Consider the following 24,688-nt stretch of genomic DNA (forward strand, 5'->3'; position numbering starts at 1 on the left):
TTGAGCTGTGATAAGCCCTTCTTATAACTGAAAAATAAAAACTTTGCATGGGAGGACTGCTTGAGTGGCCAGAGCAGCTGTTGGAAGAACTGCCAGGGACACCTTAGCCTGTTTCTTGAAAACACAGAGTCACGGAACGGCTTGGGATGGAAGGGACCTCAAAGATAACCTAGTCCCAACTCCCTGCCTGGGCAGGGCTGCCACTCAGGAGCTCAGGTTGTCCAGGGCCCCATCCAGCGGGCCCTATAACTATTAGGCTATGTAAAAAGCTGCTTCCTTTCCTGCTTATAAGCTCCCTTCAAATGCAGGAAAGTCGCTACCTAATGACACTGAAAAAAAAAAAAAAAGAAAGAAAAGGAAAAAAGATCTACACGGCAGCACGAGTCCGAAAGGAGCAGGCAGCCTCTCCTCAGCGTCAACGGGAAACGAACCGAGGCCGCGGGGGCGGGCTGCGGGCCAGGGCGGGCTGCGGGCCAGGGCGGGCGCGGCCGCGGTGCCCCCGCGCAGCGGGCGCCGGGAGGGCCCCGCCATCGGTACACCTGCGGCGGCCGCAGAGCCAGGTCGGCACGGCGCGGCGCGGAGCGGTGGAGCCATGGGCACCACGGCGGGGCAGCAGCTCCGAGCTCTCTTCTACGTGCTGCCGCCCGGGGAGAGCTCCTTCCGCACGCTGGAGGAGGTGCCCGACTACGTAGAGAAGGTGAGAGCTCCCCATCCCCTCCTCTTTGCCGGCCCCTCCGCCCACACTGAGCCCTGGCACCACCCGCCTTTTTTTCCTAAGGACTAGGGAAGATGTTGGTGGAAAAGGGCACCCAAATTAAGATGAAACACCTTGTCTTTCACTGTCTGCAAGCTGCCTGTACTCTTCTAATACAATATAAATGAAAGCTTGGATGCTTACTCCTGATAGCAGGAGATAGTTTTCAGAGGAGCAACCCGCATCTGAGCATTGTGAGTGCTGCTCAAATAGGCAGTGCTGAGTAAAGCAGAAAACATGATACCTTCTTAGGCTATTCAGGCCAAGATCCTACCTTTGCAGATCTTAACACAAACCAAATGTCAGGTGTCCTTGTGCCCTAGAAGTTAGTACCACTAACTCAAAACAAAACAAAACAAAAAAACAACAAAAAATCAAAATTATAATAATAAAAACCCCATAAACCAAAGAGTATTTGAAAGAAAAAAAAACACAAAACAAAACAAAAAACCCCACAAAGGTTGTTTAAGAGAATGAGAACAAATATTTGTCTTGGGACAGTGCTGTCTCCTAAAGCTCAGAGGCAGGAGTACAGAGGTCAGGTTTGAGAGCTCCCTTGGCAGCAGTGTCCCCCTTTCTTCCCTCCCACTCCAATGATATATCTGCTTTTATGGAGGTACCTTTGCTCCCTGCTGCCCTACTGACTGCACGTATCTGTCATGGCACATATCTTGAACTGCTGTGCAGCAGCTGCTATTGGGCCGTAGTGGAGGTGTTATGGGGACGTGCAGCACTGTCAGCAGCTTACCAGGAATCTCAGCATTCAGCAACCCACCACTGATGGTGGCTATCAGCAAACATTGTCCCTTTGGACTGGGTAAGCAGACAGCTGCTGCAAACCTAACCTGTGTATTCAGTGTCTGGTTGATGGACTGCTTTCCTCAGAGGTGTTGTGCAACTAAGCTATCACATGGTAATCAAGGAGAACTGTCAAGAGCCTGACAGTTTTGCCTAGTCAGCTGATTGCTTCCTCTAGTTCTACTTATCCTTTCCACATCTCCTTTACTGTTCCCACATTTTCAGCTGTGCCAAACATTTTCTTGCCAGCACTATTCCTAAGCATCCCTGGTCTTCCTTCTCCCATAGAAGCTTGTGCCGTATTCTGCTCAGAACTTATGCTAACTCATGATTTCTGATACAGAGTGTGCAGCTATGAATATTTTCAGAAGAATTCCTAATTAGCATTATAGAAATGCCTGCAGGTTTCTGCTGTTCTACAGCTCCCCTTATGATAAGTTTATGAGGGAATATGTATTTAGCAAAAAAAAAAAAACAAAAAACAAAACACTACAGAAGGTTTCTCAGTATAGTTATACTTGCAATTGCCATCTTGATATAGTTTTAGCAGGATGCCCTCTCGGTGTATTTGTTGACAGTATAATTCTGTTGTGTGCAAAACACTTGTGGTGGTCCAACTATCTCAGCTCCATAGCCTTGGTCTGAGCTTAGCAGTGTTTAGAATTTCTTCCGGCTGTATCTTTGTTAGTAGAAGTAACTTTTCATCTCTATCTGCTTGTCACTGTGTTGAGCTGGTAATAAATGAAAGTCTCAGGTCACATAACTCATGCTCTTAAAATTAGTGGTGACAATGATGATGTGAAACAAGCTACTGGTTAAATTAGGAGTTAGCAACTCCTAACTTTTTTATTATTTTCTCTGAGCTACTCTTCAGATGTGAGATTTAGATCTTGGCTGTATAGTCTGTCATGTACCAAATGATGTTCCTAGCTCGTTAGACCACATGACACCAGCACCTTTCGTCTTTGGGTGGGTGAAGAAAGTTCAAGTTCATTCAACTAGTCTTTTTTATTGATGTGCAAAACAGAGCACTTCTGGTAATTGACAAGCTGACAAAAACAAGCTTGAAATAAGCTGACAAAACAAACAGAGCAATTCTGGTAAAAAATACCATGCATTTTGTAGGAGCAGCTCCTTTGGGCTTGTGTTGTTACATCTATGAAGCAAATGACAGAAATGGTGAAGCAGCTCTGATTTTGAAAATCAAATAGCCTAACCTAAATTGTTCAATGCACTTTCTCACTGTGGTTATATTGCTTCAATTTTCAGAGTAAGAGAGGCTCCTTTCCTCTGCACTGTGCTCTGTTTCTTGGCATAGCTGTATGTGAAAGCCCCAGGTACCATTCAAAACATAGGCAGATCAGTTACCAAAGACCTATGAGCAAAGCTCTGCAGCAGAGACATGGAAAAATAACCCTTCCAGCTGTTTTCCAAAACTCTGTGAAAAGGAGTCCAAATTCTGGACCGCAGTTATGGCGTTTATTTTTATTTGAGATTTTGTCATGTGGACTTGGAGGGCCTTGATTTTCTCTTAGTTTAAAAAAGTGAAGTAAGTCAGTTGTATTTCCCCAGGTTAGAAGACCCTGACTCCAGCAATGGATACCAGTGCTTACTTTGTCTTTTTGCAAGCATCCTCTGCTATGGCTCTAAGAATATACTTTGCATGCTCTATTTCTTGGATTCTCCCACACTTAGTAGATGAGCTGAGGGAATCCTTGTTGTTCATTATTTTCATGAACAGAAGCAATTTCACTTTGCTTCTTGTTACATTCTGGAATTATCACTTACGCTCAGTAAAGATGTTTCTGTAGTCAGACCTCAGAGGAGAGTGTACCAGTTCCTTCTGCTGAGAGCCCTAAAATGGAAACATTAAACTTAGTAATTACTGTTTTTCTTTTCTATTTACTCTCTATTTTGTAAAGCCTAAAGATTAAGTTCACATTTACACTCAATCCACATTTTTAGTCTTTGCTTCTAAATAATGAGGCACAGAACCTGCTTATTTAGTTCTATGTGAAAGATGAGATTCTTACATTACGAGGACCTGGGACTTTGAGAAAACAAACTGTTTAAAGGCTTGCAATAAAATGGTGAATTTATGCTGAGTTTCAACTAAGAGTATTATTTTTTTGCAACTGTATGAAGTAAAAATTGGTTTAAAATGGTCTTTCACATTCTCTAAGTATTAGTTACTTGTAAGGGAAACTTTCTTACTCAATGTAAGACTTTCGATTTATGGCTCAGTTACACACAAAACCCACAAAAACTAATGTAAATCCCCATTAAGCATTTCTGGTGATGGATGAAGAGAAAGAAACTGGAAACAGAGTAGAATATTTATAGATCAGAAGATATCAAAATGGGCCAGCTGCTGTCCCTGACCCGGGAGTCAAACAGTGGCTATTACTTAATGTTGTGCCAGTTTGCTTGCAGAGGCAATACTTAAAAATTTTGCCAGAACTACCTATCCTCCTCAGGTTCCTTAAATGTCTTTATTGTTGTTATAAATAAGGAAATAATTAAAAAAATAAAAAGCAAAATCAGCAACAAAAACCACCAAGTCAACAACCAATCAAAAAGAATACTAACCCAAATTAAAAAAAAAAAAAAAAAAGACATGCTTAGGCTACTCAAAATTATTGTCTGCTTTATTGTTCACCTCCTTTTTTCCTGTTTTAATTGTTACCCTTCTGCTGTCCACCTTTTTCTTTTATTTAGATGACTTCTAACTTGCGGAGATCCTGACCTGTGAAAATAACCACTAGGTATTATATTTATAGAAATGGTACATACTAGTCTCAACACAGTTGATCACTTTGATCTGCTTTGAACAGTGCCTAATGTATATGAGTGGGAGAGAGGTAGTAATTTCTTAGATACCAAGAGGTATGTCATAAATTTTACAAGATCCTTGATGGGCAGGGGCTTAAGACTGCCTGAATGTTTCTTTATCCTTTTTATTATGACACTCCCTATTTGTGAGTCAAAAAGTGCTGTCAAATGTTGGCTGCCTCACAGCTTCACGGTGGGAAGAAAATATTTAATGAAATCAATGGGAAAGAAGTTGTATTAGTATAAAATCAAGTATGTTAACCATTTCAGAAGTTACTAGGTAAAGTGCTGCACAGAATATAACCATCATATATTTCTTGTGTGCTGCTTTCATTTCATGAATAAAGAATTCCAGTTATTCTGCTCGGAGTCCATTCAATTTGCAGTGGTGCTTCTGCTGCTCCATATCTATAACTTCAAACCTGCCTATAGTCTATGCTAGAGTCTATGCTCTTAATATTGTGGTCGAATATTTCTTAGTTCTTCTTACTAAGACCATTTTTATCTCTTTAGTTAGGGATCTGTTGTTTAGATATAGCAACTAAAAGAAAAAAAAAACACAACTATTAACAATCTTATCTGCATAAAAATGAAGGAGTTAAAACAGAACAAGAACTATTTATATTTTTTTCTGGAATGCTCCGTTGATTTCAAATGGAGGGTAGTTTTTTAATCATTTCAAATATCAGAAGATTTACCACACTGTTTTTGCTGGGAGCTGTTTAGGCTTTATCCTTAGGTTTTCCTTTGCTTTCAGAGGTTTTATATCACCAGCTAGTGTGTATCCCAAAGAGGCCTTTAGATATCTAAAATGCAAGCTAGGCATCTAAATTAAAAAGTGCCATGTTGATATTAATCTCCGTTCATCTGTTATTGTAACCTAACCCTGAGCTGCTGCAGTTTATGAACTTTCGCATTTCCTAGACACTATAAATCTCTTGCTGCTTGCATGGTTTGAATCATCCCATTCTTTTTCGACTGAGCAATCTGGTCTATATCCATCTTAGTCTCTTTGGTGTTCCAGCCTGGTAGGAATTCCTGGATCATGTCTCACTTGGCAACAAAAATGAGCACCCTCTAAAATGCAGTGGCATCTTAGATTTTGCAGTGGCATTTGCAGAAGCATTGTGCTTCTTCCATGAGGATACAGTATAGTCACAGGCACTATGGAGTTTCAGTATGTGGGTACACGTTTGCAGTTCACTACAAGGGGGCAGTGATAGAAGACTAAGGGGGACATGACTGACAGTATGCTGCTTCCAATTAATGGTGGGATAAAGAACTCACTACTGTTGCATTTCTCTATCCCTTCAAAACATGGTGGGAGTTTTATGCCTTAATACCACAGAAATGGTGACCTAAATTTTCCTACAGAGTGAGATGATTTAAGAAATGTTCATGTGCACAAAGATCTGATGGAAAGAAAATTGTTGCTCCCTATGTTCATTGCCGCGTGTCCTTTAGTGGTGATGATGGTGGCTGGTGGGGGCTGGTCACTGCCACCTCATCACTTTTTCTTCCTATGAACTACAAGGACTATTAGGACTTCAGCATTAATCAAAACAAAACTAAACTAACTAACAAAAAACCCTGAATGCATGTTCTCTGCCAATTACTGCTGATTAATCTTTTTTCATTCTTCAGGATGCTTGTGAAAATTCGGAAAGATCTGTAGCAATCTGTTTGCACTGATAAAGCATGGTATTGTCACATTAATGTTGCCAATGCTATTACTAGTTATGCCCATACTTTACCGGGTACAGCTTTTGTGTATTTTCAATTTGCCCATTGGTCTGAGATTCAAGATATGCAGTCTGAGTTAATTCCTAGACTGAAGCAATGTTGTGACTGAAAAATGCTTGTCTCACACAATATTACAGTTTTCTTCTGGAAGGCAGAAAATGATTGGACAGCTAGTGCAACACAAAAGAAAAAAGGGTGCACTGCATCATTGCTAACTGATCTGTAAAGAGAACATGTTAAGGCCTAGATTGGAAAGGGCTTCATACTTAATTAACATAGCTTCTAGGTTCTCTGGTGAAAAATGCATACAGAAGAGCTGTTACTGTCTGCAGTAAAAAGCATGGCAACAGATATTCCAAGTATAACAAAATTCACATTAGTGCCTCTTTAGATGGTGTTTTTGGATGCCAGATTCAGTGACTGACACTTTCCAGAAACACAAAACAACTTGAAAGCCAATTCTGTTTTACCTTGGGGTTAGAGGAGTCCACTAATGTTGCTGCTATCACTGATTTACTCAAATATGAGAAATACTTCTGGACTTTTGTATTTTGTTTTGTTGCTGTTTAATAACTTATGTGCAGACGATATTAAATAATATTGCATGGGGTTAGTACATTGGATTTATGCTGGTTGTACATATGAAATGACAGCTTAGTGAGTTGTACTTGTTTATAAAATCCATGAGGAGTATTACTGTTTATCAGGGTGCAGTAGTAGCTAGAAAGACAACAGCCAACCTGTAGTGGAAATTCTAGGTCACAGCTTGAACCAGTAATTGAGCACCTTGTAGGAAGGCAGGACCACCCATGCAAGCTCAGCTGCAAGCAATGCACCTTAGTGACTGGAAGGGCTGAAGCCAGGATCCACCCCTTCCCACACCTCATTTAAGGGTTGGCAGTGGAGGCAAAGTTGTCTTATTTGGAGGTGTCTGCTTACTTGAGAGCTTTACAGGCCTTCTGAAGATGAGCATGAGCAGTTTGTTTTTATTATTTCTGTGCCAGTTGTGTTTGAGTAGATCCTCACTCTTCATGCCCTGAGGCTTTGCTGCTCTGCTGCGCTTTCCCTTGTGTTACACAATCTGTGAAGTATTTGGCGACATAAGCTGCTCTTTGAGTTGTAGAATGGCTTGGTTTGGAAGGGAACTTAAAAACCCAATGTGGTAGCTGTGGGCCACCTGCTGGATCAGGCTGTTCAGGGCCCTTTCCAACCTGGTCCTCAATGCTTCCAGGAATGCCTCCTTTCTCTGGGTACCAGTTCCAGAGCCTTCACCTTCTGAGCAAAATCTTCCTTCTAAGGACCTTGAGAAGAGGGGTCTCATCTTACTTGTCAAGTGACTTTTTTTTCCTTCTATTGTTTTCCAGAGTATCCCATTCTTCATTGCTTTTATTGTGTTGGAATTTGCTGTCAGCTGGGTTCAGCATCATAAACTGCCAGGTCGGATCAACGATGGCATAAGTTCTCTTTCATTAGGTATCCTGTCTCGACTTCCAGAGTAAGTATGCACATTATATTAGCTTAAGGTCACTTTATTAGGCATACGATTCAAAGTTCTTTGAATCAAGTCACTACCTTGTCTGGTTTCAGTGGACTTCTAGAAGACTTCAGTGCTTGAGAGAAATGCTGTAAATATGATTGATATTTTCTCTCTTCTGCATAGAAGTCATACAACTAACTTGAAATACTTCATGGTGGATATATTTTAAATAAATATCTATTATTAATTACTAAATATATACTAACATGAGACTCTGAATAATTCTTAAGTGCTTTTCAGGAGCTCTGAGGAATATTGTGTTTTAGATCTAACTTTTCATGATGTGAACTTCCAGATGATAGATTTCATTACATTTTTTCTGTTAATGAGGGGTTAGGTTTCTGTTTCTTATGTGTGAATTTGCAGATTGCCATCATTGCATGTAATTTGTTCATTACAAAAAGAAAAGTTTCAGTTATTTTAATTTGACTATAATAGTACATTTTCAATTCTTTCCAATATTCCCACAGTTCTTTCTTGAATTCTCAACAGTTTTTCAGCCTTCTTAGTGCTGATGTCTCAAATGCACTCCATATTTCAGAAACTGCTACGTCAGTGCCAAGTAATGAAGTCATTTGTTCTCTATTTCTACTTTTTCTTCCTCTCTTTATGTATCCCAGGTCCCTGTTAGTCTTTTGAGCCATCTTTCATCCTCACATACTTTTTTTAGATTGTGGTTTACGTTCCTCATTCATAGGCAGTGTTTTCTTAAATTTGGCCACACAGAAATATATGGATGATATATTTGATCATCCTAAAATGTTTTGAATTGGTGAAATGCAGCCTTTGCCACTTACAGATTCCTTGTTCTTGTCACTGTGAATTTTACAATCTAAGTTAGTGATAAAATACATTCAAAAAGCACAGAAACAACAACAAAGAAATCCATATTGACAAGTCATATTCATTTTGTTCTTTAATTCTGAAATCTGAAAGTTTTCTACTTTTTTATTCATTAGATGTTTGAATTTGTATGGTATTTTTAGACTTTGTAATAAAGAGAAAGTGAGAAGTCTATATTCAAACCATTTTCTGCACTTTTTATAAGCCTTGTGAAGGAGGAACATTAAGTTTCATATTTTAAGATATGATAAATTAAATATTTAAGTATTGGACTTGTGTGCACCAAAGCAGAATGCTAATGAAAGCTTACCCTCTTTTCATGCAGCTGAAACTGAGATAGCTCAAATATCATTTTCTTCAACTAACTTATATTTTTCTAGACAGTAGTATACTTCAGATTTACCATATTTATTTTTCTTATCTGAAATATTCAGGTCTGATGAAATTAAACAAGGACTGAGATATGTGTGATGAAGTTTAAATGGCTTTGTAAGGTCTTTTGGCTGCATTTAAGGAATACTAAAATGCTTTAGAGGCACTAATTCCTGGAACAAATGCTTGTTAAGAAAACTAATGTTGCACGTGTGGAACACAGCTTAGCAAGGTGCTGAGTACTTTTATTATTTTGGCACTCAGTGCTTTGCTACAGAATTTGGCTGTGGGCTAGGCAGTTTTCTTTTGAGTAAGAAATATTTTGTAAAGTTATTTTGAGTGATCTAAATGGGCCTTACGGAGCATGAACTTTGTAGGACCAGGTAAATCTACAGGATTAGGACACTTATTCATTGATTTACCAGAATAAGGAGTCTCATCCAGGTCATTTGCATCGCTCTCTCATGGCTGGAAACACAAGACACCTCTCAGGGACTCTTTCTGGAAAAGAATTCTGTAAAGCTCTGAAATTTCTGACTGAATGTGAAAGAAGCAGGCAAAAAGTAGATTTTCTAAATTGTTCAGTTGTGTGTCAAAGTTCTAATAGTGACTGCTTAGAATAGACACTCCTTTTTATAAGTAAGAGGAGTAGGGAATATCAGACTGGCAAAAGGGCTTGAACTGTAAAAACAGAACAGTTTACCCTTCTGTCCTCTGCTTCTATGTTGTGAAAGAACTGGGTTGAGGGGGAAAAAAAAAACAACAAAAAAACTAGTGCGCACAAAACTCATTGCTAAGATTTTCACTTCAGTCTTTCCCTTTCAGGCAGAAAAAAAGGTATGGAAAGCTGACAGAAACTGCTAAAACAATATTTCAGCAGAACCCACAGCATCAGGGGAAATAGTAGTGCAAATCATTAACAGCTGAAGGTTAGATTAACACACCATTGATTGTATCCTCTCCCAGGGACTAATTTTCATTTTCTCAACTAGCAGCAATGGTTTGCCACTTCCTTAAAAAAAAGTCTGTGGTTGAATCTAAAATGGTGGGCTTCAGTCTATTAGTTAGAATGAAGCTTCAGATGCATCACTGCATGGAGGTCTTTAGTTTTTATGGAAAAATAAGGAGTCACAGGCCATATTCATCCTGTGAGCATGTTTTTCCATTTCACAGTCTGTATAACAAGTACTGCATCTCTTCGGGGAAAACAGTATTTATTCAGTGTTTCTTACTTCATTGTTGGAGAAAATGCAAATCATAAATTACTGATATTTGTATGCCAAATATAAAAAAATATAGGTGCAAGAGGAAAAGTCTAATCAGACCAGGTAATGTGTTTTGTTTTAGACTTATTAGACTCGACAGCATGTAGTAAGTAGAATCGCTTTGCATATGCGTATCGCTTTGTCTAAAATAGTCCATACATTTCTTAAATACAATTTTCTCTGCATTAATACGTACTGTACACTCCTCTGCATGTATGAATGCTAAATTTTATATACAATGAAAAGTAATTTGGAGGGAAGGGAAAAATTTGAATTATTAACCTTATTTCCTGCAACTTAAATGTTGGTGGTTAAAAAATTTCTGAGAACTTTATTCTAAACAAATAACTAACTTCTCTAACAAACCATTTCCAGGAGGGTTGAAATGCTGCTTTAAAAATATTCTCCCAAGAGAAAGTTTATTTTGGGTATAAATATCCACTATTCAAGTATGTGTATTATTTCATATTGGCCCATTTCTCCTTTTAAAGCAGCAGAACATAAATCAAAAAGTGTTTGGGGGATAACTGAGGTAGGTACATTTTCAAACTAGTTGGGAATGTCTCTGTTCTTTTTGGTCATGCTCAATTGCCAGCTCTCAGTGCACAACTCTTCAACACAGTCATAGTATGTGTGTGAATTTATACCTAATGGTTTTGTCAGTCAAATCTGTAATTAAATTTCCTATTTCTGAGGAGAATGTTCCAATATGTATATATTAAATACTTTGCTTTACAAAGCAGGGGAGGTTAAAGTTCTCTGAAGTGGTGTTGTACATCAGAAAGTGCTTTTGGGTTAGCTCAAGTTATGCATCTCAAGATACTTGCACTTCAGTAGGAGTTGATTCAAAGGAGTACAAATCCTGATTCTCCTGTAACCAGTACAGTTCAATTCTGTACATGATCTGGATTTTATGTAATTCTTTTCCAGAAGTGAGATTGAAGGGGTGGTTTCACATACAGTTTATGCCAGCACTGCTGCCAAATGAAATACCCTTGCCTGACTTGGACTTCTGTTTGCTTATTCCTGTCTCTGATCCTTCTCTCCCCTTTTCCCAACATCAGGATTTGTGTTGCTCTGTGATAAAGTAGCCCAGAAAGTACGTTGTGCACCTCCCCCTGTAATACTAGCATGTATCAGTTCTTACCATGGCTTCACAAAATCTTGTCCCAGGACAAGAAATGTGCATAGAAAAAAAAAAAAGCAGTTGAGGCAGCAATATTAGAAATACTTGATTCTTTTGTTGTAGTACTGAGCTACCTGCTTCTAAATGCATGCAAAATTGCAATCTGAAAACAGAACCAGGATTGAGTGCAGAAATGATTAGAATACCTTTGGTTGAGATTGGTGCAAGGAATTCACAACCCCATGGGGCTGGCAGTGTCCTAACAGAACGCAAACTGTCTGCCTGCATCAGTACATCCATTTGAAGTAAGTCCTGGCTTCTTCAGGTGCTAGATACTTCACTATGCTTAAGACTGCAGAAAATTATAATCTCCTGAATTTGTGATTGCATCTCTTAGAAGAAAATTTGATACGTGCAGTCTCTTGCAAAGTTGTGAAGTGAAAATATAATTATTAGCTACGTTTTTGCCCACATCTGTTTGAATAAAGCTTTGGACAGATGTTTACTTAGACCATGGTCAGATGTGTTGCTTCTGGTCCAGCTGCCCCCTCAGATCTGCCAACATAACTGCACATTTAATTGCTCCCTAACCTGGTCCTGACAAAGTGATCCAGCTAAAAGCAGAAACAAAAGCCCCCCAAGAACTATAAAAGAGGTGTTTAAGCTCAGCTGCATTCATTTTGACAGAGCTGGGTCAGGGAGCAGCTATGCATGCAATTATGCTGGCAGGTCTGAGGGCTGGTAACCACTAGACTTAGGGCAGTGATGAGCAGATGGGGCCAAAATGGAAAGGTAATCTCTTAACCTGATTAAATTGCAAGGCTGCTGAGCCCCTACACCGACCAAACTTCTGACTACTGCACTTCTGTCCTTCCTATGTTCTTTTACATAGTCATCCCTTTCTCTTGTGTTCGTTCAGGTGTCCATCTGATCCTGTGTTAATGTATTTCAGATCAATATATGAACAAAAGGTATTTGCTTAACTGCAGAGAGATAGGCAGCTGAGGAGGATGGGCAGCCAGCAGCTGGACTGGCTTAGTCTCCATTGAAGCTGTATGCAACTCCATGACTTTAGCAGCTGCCTACGGCAATTTAGACACTGCTTGTCAATAGAAGTTTCCATAAAAAAGATTTTAATAGGTAACAAGCTTGAAGAGACAGAATCTACTCACCACCCTGTTCCTCCTTCTCTTCAAATAGGTTGCATAGTTATGTATTTCATAAGAATATCCCCTTGGCTGCACTATCCCATATGCTCTGCTAATTGTTCCCACATTTTGCCAAAGGTCATAGCCCTCACAGCTCTGTAAGAATAAGTTTTGAAATAAGTCACTAATTCTCTGTAGGTAAAGCAATTAGAGTAGGATAAACAGCACCAGAAAGAGGGCATAGCTGCGCATGGAAATTGGCAGCATTTTCCACAGGCAGACCTGACTCTGGAAGGAAATTTTCTAACTCAGTTCAGTTAAGCTCCTAGCAGGGACTCTATGTGAACAGTGTTGGTTTGGTCTAATTCCTTTTTCTTGTTGGCCTACTTCATCATCAATGAGTGGAGTGGGGCTAACTCAGTAAATATATGTTTATTTAATCCTCATGAGGGTTGCATATCTTCTTGCTGCATTAGCTTAGCACAGCCTTATAAATCTGGTGCAGCAAGCTATGCTTGATTTGGAAAAGTTCGTATCTTGCTGTGCCCATAAAAGATGCCAGCTTCCTGCCTGCCATCCGGTGTTCACTGCCACCTCTCTGCTCCCCTGTTACCATCTCCACCTCTGCCAATGGTGTGTGCTTCCCTGTAGCACTCAGGAGTCTGAACTGACAACTTTGCAGACCTGATTTGTTTTGTTTGAGACACATGCTGGAAAGCATCTGTGCAAGCATGGCTGCTGGCAGAGCACAGGAGTACCAGTGAATAGCTGTAGACAACCTGGCGTGCGTAGCGTGCTACTTTCTGATGATGACTACAGAAAGCTCTGCCAGAGTTTAAGGCTCTGGACTTTCTAATGAAATGATGTATAAGGTAGTAAGCATTAAAGAGCAGAATTGAGGAAAGAGACTTGGGAGAATCAGGATGTTCTCAAACTAGTTGACTGAAACAACTGGTAGTCCCTACTATGACGTTCAAGAGCTTGCCATGTTTCATGCGAGCCTGTCAGGAAGCCAATTACTCCTTTGAGTTGTAGCCTCTTAATAACAAGACAGCTGTTTTCAGAATTTGTATTTGTCTACATTTTCAGTGCTGAATCACTTCTTATTTTCCAGACAGTAGACCAAATAAAGGCTTCTGATTTCATGAATATCAGAGCCCAGTTCTGCACTAGCATGACTTGTTGATTGAATTTATTTTTATTCTCAGATATTTGTCCTCTACTGTGAAAATACAGGCTGTGAAACTGGGTTTACTCTTATAAAAAATGTCATTAAATTCAGTAATCTCTGAAGCTCACAAAATATTCAGATTTTTCCAACCCTTTAGTTCTTGCATATATTTTTATTCTATAATTTTTGGTAAGGTAGAGTACCTTTCTGACTAAAGAACTGATCTTTGCTGAAAGATTTATTAGGCTTAAATCAGAATTCCACTAGATGGAGCACCGGGGTAGCATTTTTAGAACTGGCAACAATTTGCTGGGTCAACACTTAGTAGCTCTGGAAATTAGGGAAAAATCTCTCCATGATTTTGTAAATCAGTGAAAATATTAGTCTTGTGTGAACAAAAGCAAACTGACTTTAAAAATTCAGAAACACGGCAAAAGCTGTTCACTAGAAATTTTTATGTAAATGTTTTTTTACTTTAACTGATGTTTCTCTGAGGTTATTTAACTATGAGAACAGTCACATTATTGCTTTTTGTTCTAGATAACTCAAAACTTCTGCTTGCACATTTGAGACTATAATAAGCTTGTTCCTTATCTAACTCAAACGCTAATGCAGATTTGCTGACCTCAGTGGAACAGCCTTTCTTCTGCAAGTAGGAAAGTTCAAAATAGATTCTTTATTGAGAGAACATACTAAGCAAGCTCTTGGCTTACACTTGTATGGTGTTATTTGTATAAACATTAAAACATCAGGTCTGTTGTGTCACAGAAAATCATATTTTAGAATCTTCTAGCACTGCATGTCCTAAATTTACTGGACCTCAATTTGCTGCTCAGTGTTCTGGCTAGATATAAATAGATCTAAGAAAATGCAATTTCCATTCTTATAAAGGAAGAAGTATAAGCTACTATGCCAGAAGTATACAGAAGCTACTATGCCAGAGGTATACAGAAGTAATTAAATTAGAATTTGAGATTTTTAAAGATGACTAGTTTGAAAGTTTACTAAAAGAGTTTTGCTGCTGTGGGTTGTACCATGAAAGGCAGTGGAATTTCACAAGAAAATATTTAAGTGCTTAATATTGGCTTTTTTATTATTTACTATATTGATTGCTTCTTTATGTATAAAAGAGCAATACAAAAAACGAGTGACTCAAATTATATAGGCAGGACATATTAAGAATTATGATACTGTCTTTTGTTTCCAAAACCTCTTTTTTCATGTACAATACCACCCACTATTAGAAATTAATATTAGTGTCTTGAATTGAAGGACAAAAAATGAAGTATAGCAGGATCAGGTCTGGAGAACAACAGGTCAGCTTTGTCAGATGACATCCTGGGGAACAGGTCATGTAAAGCAGCTAGTAGGGATACCAAATTTACCTCTATGTCACTTTATTTTGGAGTTAATAGGGTTTTTTTCCACTTCAGGAAAACCGGGGATTTGCATTGTTTAGGCTAAAATGACAGAGAAGAAAGCCAAACTGAGGAAGAGGAGAGACTCTGATTCAGCTTTTGTGTCTGGTGGGAACATTTTTTCAAAATGTAGGTGCTATTTCCTGTAATCAAGGGCTTTGCAGAGTCTGATAATCATTTCCCAGATGTATCATTTTGGTGAATTATTTTTTAGCCTTAGGTTATTTCATGACTGATTTTGCATATTAAGAATGGGAGAGGATCATATTCATCTTGATGATAGAAAACAGGGAATAGAACTCCCACAGCTCCCTCTCCCCTTCCCTCCATCTTGTGGAAAGTTTGGCTTTGTGCTAAAGCGTGAAAAAAGCCTTGACTGCGGTGTGTCAGGCATATTTCAGTTCGATTTGTGTCAACCCTAATAAGTCACCTGACAAGGTAATAAATTGGGTGTCTGTTCAAGACCTGGCACCTGTACAGGAAATAAAAGGGGATTTCGGTTGCAGGAGGTTTGCTTTGTTTTGCAAATGGACATTTTCTCAAGGCTCTATCTCCTTCCCCTTTCTTCTCTTTACTGAATTCATGTTATCAAAATGTTTATTTCAATTGTGACTGGAGCTAGTTTTTCATCTGGAAAAGAAAGCTCTATGAGGGTCTTTGGAAATGGAAATCTTTATGCTTTCCACTCTGAAACAAAAGCTTACAGAGCTTTTAATTATTCATGCATCCTGCTGTTACGTATATAGGCTGAATAATTTCCAATTACAGAGGACTGCCTTTGTTCAACATTTTGAAACTTTACATTGATGTAGTTTGAATCGGGCTGGGAAAGATTAATTTGTTTAACCCAGGGAAACAATGCATTAGTAATCTCACTATTTTTAATGATAATATAACCTCCTGACCGAGGTGTCTTAACATGTTTCCCTCTGTGTCTGACCTCCAAGGATGCAAGTCTGTTAAAGCTCTTGAGAGCTGAGGCTTTGTAGGTCCAGCTGTAGAGCTGTGTTTTTTAACTCAGGGGCCCCAGGTCGTGTCCCAGTGTGATGTGAGGTGGTGACTGCAGCAGTGGCAAGAGCCTAGGCTGTCTCCTTGCGGTCTTGACTTTCAACATATGGTTCTTTCCCAGTGCTCAGAGAGACAACAGCTATTGTCCCCCGATCCTTCTCACTTTTGGTGACTTTCCTGGAGACCATGGAGGCTTTTCTTGAAATATGATTCCAGGCTCAAAGGTTGATCTGTGAGCTGGAGGAAGCAAAACAGGACTTGGTATTCTTTGCAAGGAGTCAGCTGCCTGTTCTTCCAGTGGAATTTTCTCCACCTTTTCCCTCCTTCATTATCCCATTGGGATCTACCATAAGTAGATCTTCATGTCCACATGGAGAGTTCATCTCCCAGAATTTCCTTCTTGGACTTCTTTAATTAGAGGAAGTGATAATCTGACCCAGTGGAAGGAGAAAGGGGAAATGGTTTATTAAAACAAATATTGTCACCTTTAAATTAAGTATGTATTAACTTTAGAAACAAGGAGATAAAAAACATTTCTCTGAGTGAAAACAGTTACCTAAGTGCATACGTTGCACATCATAAGAGTTTTCAACAGGCATATTCAAAATCTGTGAAGGTTAATCTATGTAATGTATGTAATAAGATTTTCTATGAAGTCTGTGTGTTCTAGGATTTATTGCTCCTTATGCAGAGGATTGGACTAGATGGCAAAAGTCTTACCTATCTGCTTCTGTCATGTTTATGGTTAAAAACTAACATTTAAATGATGAAAAAGTTTTCTTAAGTTCTCTTCAGTATTTTCAAGAAGTGAAAATGGAACTTGAGGGAGAAAAAATGGGCAATATAAACTTTTAAAACTCCAAGTGAACTTTCAGAGTTATAATTGAATGCAAGCTGTGGACTTTTCTATCTATCACGCTGTAAATTAAAAAAAAAAATCTTAGCTAAGCAATTTTTTTTTTCCAGCATTGCATAGTGATATGATGGATTACTCCAAATTAATTATAGTAATCATCCAGTGGTATGTGTTGTAGAATTGTGATTCAAGCATGAAGGAAAGAATAAGCAAATTCTGACTTGTACAGCAAATTAAACATAAAAAATGTGTTGCGAGGGTAGCTCAAATTTTACACCTTGGCCTCAGCTTGTGGAAAAAATGAAGGAAAAAAAAAAGACTCAGGGGTGAAATATTGAAAGGTGATCAAAAATGGAGGAAATGTACCAGTCCACATATCTTTGGATGTACTGCAAAGGCATTATATGTTAATAAAAGCAAAAGAATAAAGTAAGAAAACAGTACCTAATAATAACTGATACTGTATGTTGCAAAAGGTGTTTTAAATTTCCTGGCCATTGAAAAGATGTTAAGAAATGCCCATTTCTTTGTGTTTGAATAATATCAGCTCCCTTCTGACCTGTTGTGAAAGTGATTGAGAATTTATACCAACCTTTACAGATGCCTCATGAGGTGAATTGCAAAAATCTGGTTGGACACGTATAATCTTCTTTAAAAATATTTATAGAACACAGCTCTTATGAAAATTAAACATGTTCCAGGTGTGTATGGTCCAACTTCTGGGCATAGATCAGTGGGTTTTTTTTGAAGTTGCAGATACACCTGCCGTTGCGACTCAAGAGAAATCCTTAATCTGCCAGCTGCCAAAATGAAAGTGTTTGAGTTTTGTTTTGTTTTTGCCTAAGAGATGAATTGGTATATTTCTAGTAGGTGTAGGAATGAGATAGTTGTGTGTAAGATGTAGCAGCTGGCTGTGGAAATGATATTATTTCTCATCTTCCCAAGGAGCACCTCCTTGTAAAGCTACATTGACCACATCGTGCAGAGAAGATGAAATGTTATTTTGCTTGATGCCTGACATTGAGAACTTTGGATTTTCAACTTAATTTGTTCCTTATTAATAATTTTATTTAAAATACTATTATGGAAAGAGGTTCTAATTCTGGAAGTGTAGAATTACTGAATATGTCTCTGTGAAAATGCAAAGATGACCACAAAGTTCAGTGAGAGCATGGTTCATGAAATAAAACAGCAACATTTTTTTATTTTCTCTGTTTTAGTCCAGCTGCTGAAAAGTAGAGTGCATGACCAGGCTATTTTCAGGAGTGTTCAATGCTGTTCCATGTGGCCAGTAGACATGTACTTTTTCTTCCAAAAACCTTGCTTCACAACCTGAGAAAACACTGATATATGTTCTTTTTTAGTTCTGCTGATTCAAGTATTTTTTGGGGGCTGTGCAGTAAATTTAATCACTGAAATCACTTATGTGGAAGATAAGCTAAAAAAAAAAAAGAGCCACTGAGAAATGACACAAATGTGCTGATATGTACGGAGACACAAGGCATTCTCAGAATGAGCTCTCACACATCTCTTGTGCCAATCCTGGTATTAAATCCTACTCTATACTGAACTGTTATGGTTTTATGGTTTTTGTTGTATTATTGATATCCCACATCACAACGTCATGTGGTGTATAGGGACTTAAAAAGGACGCTTCACGAATTTGTGTGTCATCCTTGCACAGGGGCCGTGCTAATCTCTGTATCATTCCAATTTTAGTGTATGTGCTGCTGAAGCGAGCACATAAAACCATAACATGAACTCATCTGAATCAGTCAGAAACTGTAGAAAAGGAATTATCACATAAAATGGCTTAGGTTGAAGGGGACCTTTAAGGTCATCTAGTTCAAGCCCTCCTGCTATGGGCATGGTTGCCATCCACTAGACCAGGCTGCAGGGTCCCATAAAACTTGGCCTTGACTACCTAGAGGAATGGAGCATCCACAACCTCCCTGAGCAACGTGTGCCACTGTCTCACCACCTGCTGAGGGAAAAAAGGTCTTCCTAACATCTAACCTAAGTCTCCTCTCTTTTAGTTTAAAGCCATACCCATTTCTATTCATGCTATCACTATTGGCCCACATAAAAAGTCAGTCCCCCTCCTGTGTATAAGCTCCCTTCAAGTACTGGAAGGCTGCAATGGAGTCTCCCCAGAGCCTTCTCTTCTCAAATATCAATTATTCTAACTCTGTCAACCTTTCCCTCATAGGAAAGGTGCTCCAGCCCTCTGTTCATCTTTGTGGCCTTCCTCTGTGCCTGCTCCAAAAGGAGCTCTGAGAGCCCTAGGCTTGGATAGAGTACTATAGATGGGGCCTTAGAGGGTGGAGTAGGGAGGGATGCTCACCTACCACACCTTGCTGGCCGCTCCTGTTCTGATGCAACCCAGGATACTGTTGGCCTTATGGGATGCAAGCATGCGCTGTTGGCTCAAGTTCAGATTTTTGTTATTGGGACCCCCAAATCCTTCTCTTCAGGGCTGCCTTCAGTGAGTTCTTTTTCCAGTCTGTACTCCTATCTCAGATTGCCTCAAACCAAGTGTAACACCTTGCATGTGGCCTTGGTTAAACCTCATTAAGTTCTCATGGGCACACTTTTTGAGCCTGTAAAATTCTCCAGTAATTTCTCTTAGTCCTCAGTCTCATATCTACATGCACCATATTTTCAATATTATGGTAAGGATTTTTGTTTTTTTACACTAATCAAATGTTTGAGTTTGAATTGAGAATGATGCCACTACACTTTGAACTTGAATATTAATTTCTTCCAGACAGGTGAGAACAGGAGCACTGTGCCACCTGCAAGGCACAAGACTTCTTAATGGTTGCTTAATGAGCATGATTCATGCCTAAATGCAGTTGATAAGTGGATGAGAGCTCATTTTAAGGAACTCAGTAGTGTATTTGCTTCAGGTCTGTGAAGTCAGTAGTGGTGTTATTTCTTGACTACAAGTGTGATGCTTGGACGCTTGTTTATGTACATTATAAAAAGACACTAGTGTTGAACACTAAAACTATTTGGTTTTCTGTTTCAGTATTTTATTTAGAAGTGTCGACCTAGTTAGTTACATCTATGTATGGAATAACTACAGACTGTTTGAACTGCCCTGGGACTCACCATGGACATGGTATTTGACGTTTCTGGGAGTGGACTTTGCATACTACTGGTTTCACCGCATCAGTCATGGTAAGAGTTTCAGCTTTTTGTGTATCAAAATACCAACTGTGTTAAATTTTTCTGAGCAGAAGGAGGTATTTACTTTTTGTTTCTATACTTAATATACTTTGGGCATGCCTAATTGCTTTCTTCTCAAGGATTAGTGAAGATTCACTGATACTTTAAGCATGGAAATGAGTTTGTATGCCATACATTTTGTCTAATAGATATCTCTTCATGAGTAAAGGGAGTATATTTTTGTAAGTAGCACACAGCAAAAGTAGCATCTTACAGGAAAAAATAAGAAGTACATACAATTTGTATACCTATGTGAAAAATACAGATTTGCACAACTCCTAAGTGTAATAAGGAGCAAGGTGGTCAAAACAATGGTAGGCTACCTGAATGGCTTCAACTGTTTAGATCTGTTTTCTATGGGAAAAAAAAGAACAAAAAAAAAACCCCACCAACCAAACAATGATTGCATAATTGATAAATGAAAGTGTCTTTTTACTTTGTGCTTAGATATACAAAGGTATAAAATGTCTATACACACCCACATATGTTTATAAGGTATTTCAGAAATCCTGTCTGCAATCAATGCTTGACTTAAATGTGATTATTATTCTCTTTTCAAGAAGTACATTTTTAACCTTACTTGGCCTTAAAAGTGAAGTTAAAAAGGATTCAACCTGTATTTATTATAACAATGGAGGCAGTGTAAATCATGACAGTTACTTCCTTTCTCGTATATTGTGAAGGTATTATAATGTCAATTCCTCTTTGTATACATTACGTATTTCCTTTCTGTGGTGACAACGTATGTCTGTTCTAGCCTTTTGTATTCTGTCTGCAAGTGCAGTAACACTTCGTATTGGTCCTAATTTTAGGCCTGGTCTAAAGCCTGTAGCAAAGAGGTCTCATTGTTTCACAGTTTGGACTGGGCCTCCCAAGGCAAAGTGCCCACAACCCCGCAAAAGCTGTAAAATCTAGTAATGAAAGTTTATGTAACGTGCTTTCAAACAGTGAAAATGTTTTGATGCCAATAGGTCCGTGGAGAATGTGGAAGTGGGTGAGAAAGCATGAGCTTCTATGGGGAGTGGGAGGTAGGAAGGGTCCCTCCCGGGTGGGGAGAACAATACAGGGTGGGTGCGGGGTCAACAATGGTGTGGGGGGCCAGGGCTCACAGGGGGATGGGGCAGGAGGTGAGGAAGCGTGGGGAGCTGGAACAATGTGCTGGGGGGACATCACGGCTGGGAGCTGGAGCCCTGTGTGGGTGTGCGCGAGACTGGGAATACACTTCGCAAACAATGACATTAACAGTGCTGGCAGGGCTGCGGCTCCGGCTGAGAACTGGACCAGAGTGGGAGGATATTCCTGTGTTTTTAACTGAAAAATAATTGCCTGAAAGTTTTAGAAAATTGCTAGCCTGGCTCCATTTCACCAGAGTCAATGGTAAAATTCCCAGTGCCGGAGAAAGGAGGAGGATCCACTCTAAGATTTCTAAAGCAGTTGCACGTTTTTCTGTTCTTACAGCAAGTGTTAATTCACTTTCATCTGCTCCTCTATATTTTGAGAGGAACACTGGGACTGTGCACTTAGAAATGAATCACACTAGCAATTTTAGAATTAAAATCCATGACAATTCTCTCAGTATGTGATGAAGCTGTGGAAAACATATAATAAAATGTCCATGTCTCAAGGTCAGTACTGTGCTATTCTGTAAAAATTAAGTTAGTGTTCTGGAGGCTACAGAAACGTTGCTCACTGTTGAGTCTGTGCTCTCAGCAGGAAGCTGATGCAGTGTTATAGAAAATCACTCTAAATTAGGATTTTAGTGTAAACAACACTCTTCCTCTGGTTAAGCAGTGATAATATCTGTAACAGGGCAACACAGCTGCAAAAGTAGATTTATTCAGAAGTTGGAAAGGAAAATTTGAATGTAGGATAGGCTTTTAAAATGTAGATTCCTGAAAAATGTCTCTGCACTTGGAGATGTGGAGATGCTGGATCAGTGTCTGGTATAAGCGGACAAACACACCCTTGTGCTAGAAAGTGACAGGGCCTGATGATTCAGGCTTGGATTCTAGAGCTGAGTTACAAATTAATAGCATGTGTATATATCCCAGGAAATTCAAGCTGTGTAGACTTTGTCTAGGGATGTAAATAATAGCACTAATTGGTTTCAAAATTAAGGACTAAAATTCAGGTTTTGTCATTGTCATATAGCTTTTACTGTCTCCAAGCAATTATTTGATAAGTCAAACTCATGGCTTCTTACTGCCTTATTTTCACATTGTCCATCCAATACTTGGATTATTCATTCTTATTTGAATAAGAAGGCTGAATTCTTTCAGATTTTAAAGTTTCCTCCGTAGCAGAAACTCTTGTGTGGAATATCAAGTTTTTACTCAGTACTTGGGAAACTATTTTTTCCTTTTTGCTATATGTATGTAATAGCTATTATCATGAACTGAAGTTATACAGCAACAAAAGGAAGTATTTTTAGGTGTGACCTCATTTTTCTTTTTTAAAGGATAAAGTTATTCTAAGTATGTACTCGCATTTTCCATTGTTTGCCATAGCTACTGAAAAGTTAGAAAATGTTTTGCCACTTATTTCAGCATTCTTCTGGGTCTGATCCAAATGCCATGGCAGTCAGTGGGAGAATTTAGTTAGCCACTGTTTTTTCTCTTGGTGTTTTAATGAATTTATAAATCACTGTAACTTTTTCCTTTGTTTCAGTAGAAACAATCAGTATGGCCATACTACTAAAGAAAATAAGCTGTATAATAACAGAATTATTATTATTTTTTTTTTTAGTGGAAAGGATATGCGTGGGTTAGGGGATTTTTAGCAGATATTTTCATCTAGCATATATGGATTACTTCTCAAGCTTCCTCTCCAGGTGCAGAGTACTTCACAGAGTTATTCCTGCTAGAAAATGGGATTCTCCTGTCCCAGGACAGCACAGAGCCCTGGCTGTGGTGGAGCATGCTCCTCCCTGAGCTCTGGCTTCGCTGATACGCCTGTTGCAGACAAATGACAGCGGCAGTAAGGAATTTAGAGACTCAGTAAACTAACTTCTTCAGCAGCCACACCTTTTAATCCGGGGGTGGGGGGGGGAAATCTAGGGATTTCTAGGCCTATGCAAAAACAAGGAGCTGTCGCTCAGAGATGCGTTGGTGATGAGCAGTGGGTTGTAAGGGCAGTTTGGGGTCTCTCCTCTCAGCTTTCAGGCCCTGGGAGAAGCTGTCCTGGTCTGGCAGTCAGCAGGTTCAGAGAGCCTGTCTCTGTTTAACAGCAGCTTCCAACACCTTTTCTTTTGTTCTCCTTTACTGCTGGGGAATTTCCATTGCTTCAGTGTCCCTCCCCTCAGACAACCTGGGAGAAGCAAGTTTCCTTCGGCTGGGCCAACCTTGGCGGCTGCATTGTTCTGCCAGGCCTGAAGAGACCGAGTCAGCTGCTGAAGGATACGTGACAGGGTCCCTGTCAGCAGCAGGCTGAGCCAATATCAGCCCATGCTTTGAGTTGCATGTGGAGAGCATAAAATAGGCATCAACTGATAAGTATATTATAGCCGGATTCTGCAGCTGCTGTGTAAGGTTTTGAGATAATGGAGTGTCTTTTAATTCTCAGTTGGTTTATGGTGCATAAGAAATAAATCAGGCATATTCTGGAACAATGGTCTCTGAGCTCTTCAGTTTCTCCCATTCCACAGGACCAACTTTTTTGGCTGAAACAACTTCTGAAGAGTCAGAAGGTAGAGAAGATAGAACAAATTCTCAGACTGGCTTTGTTTCTGAAAGACTATGCCTCAAATCTGTGACAGAAAGTCTCTGCTGAGGAGGATTTCTAAGATTTCCAAGATTTAGAAGTTCTAAATCTCTAAAATTCTTTTAGTTGGAGGGTTGCTCTTAGCCTTATTTACCTGTAACTAGCTTCTGCATTTTTAGTTACAGTTTCATAGAACAATTCAGCAATTCCTAGCTGCTCTTCTCTGTACCACTCAATGAATTCTGAAAAACCTGCTGTGTACATACATGAAATCACTTAAATAGTCTGCATCAAGAAATAGGTTTCTACTGGCTTTCTCTCTGATGAAATCCAACATTTTCCAGTCATCGTGGAGTCAATTTAGCAATGGAGCAGGAAGTGCCTGCTGATTGAGGACCGAGGCAGCATAAGCCAGATTTGCTGGCACAGAATCTGTGCAGTGCCTGGAGATATTAGGGAGAGCATAAAAGAATTTTTTGAGTCAGTAGTACATGGGCAGGTAAATCATCCTTATATAAGGAACCAGGGTGATCCATGTGTGGATATTTTGGGGCAGGCAGTGTCTCACGGTTCATGTTGTTAAAAACATAGGAATGGGCAAGAGTAAAAACTAATCCTAATCTTTCTGTTAATTACATATGTATATTCTGCAGTTAACAATGCTAATATTTGAGAGCATGTTGGTTGCTAGTGCAATGCTACATTCAGAATTTAATGTAAATATACATTTGGACTTGTAAGCTTGTTAAAGAGACAGTAGAGCCTAAGGTTTTTTTCGGCATTTATATTCACCACTCATTTTTGAAGATTGGAATCATATGATCGTGTTATCTTTATTTATCTGACCCATTCCTGCCTTTGAAGTGTTCCTTTCATCTGCATTTTAT

General features: G+C 39.2%; 1 protein-coding gene and 1 non-coding gene across 2 annotated transcripts in view; one reads left to right on the top strand and one right to left on the bottom strand.

Annotated features, from left to right (window-relative positions):
* Positions 1–24,688, top strand: part of AGMO (alkylglycerol monooxygenase) — a 182,658-nt gene that overhangs the window by 5,860 nt on the left and 152,110 nt on the right. The window contains exons 2-4 of the mRNA XM_065752692.1: positions 293–697; positions 7,492–7,622; positions 19,903–20,054. Coding sequence (XP_065608764.1) covers positions 293–697; positions 7,492–7,622; positions 19,903–20,054 — 688 coding nt within the window. The remainder of the gene's footprint in view (positions 1–292; positions 698–7,491; positions 7,623–19,902; positions 20,055–24,688) is intronic.
* On the bottom strand, positions 18,511–18,614 carry LOC136059537 (U6 spliceosomal RNA). Its single transcript, XR_010623236.1, has one exon. It is a non-coding gene; the product is annotated as a U6 spliceosomal RNA (small nuclear RNA).

This window comes from Cyrtonyx montezumae, unplaced genomic scaffold (genome assembly GCF_038088225.1).
Source record: "Cyrtonyx montezumae isolate F1298 unplaced genomic scaffold, pur_monq_1.0 scaffold_8, whole genome shotgun sequence".
NCBI classification, from domain to species: domain Eukaryota; kingdom Metazoa; phylum Chordata; class Aves; order Galliformes; family Odontophoridae; genus Cyrtonyx; species Cyrtonyx montezumae.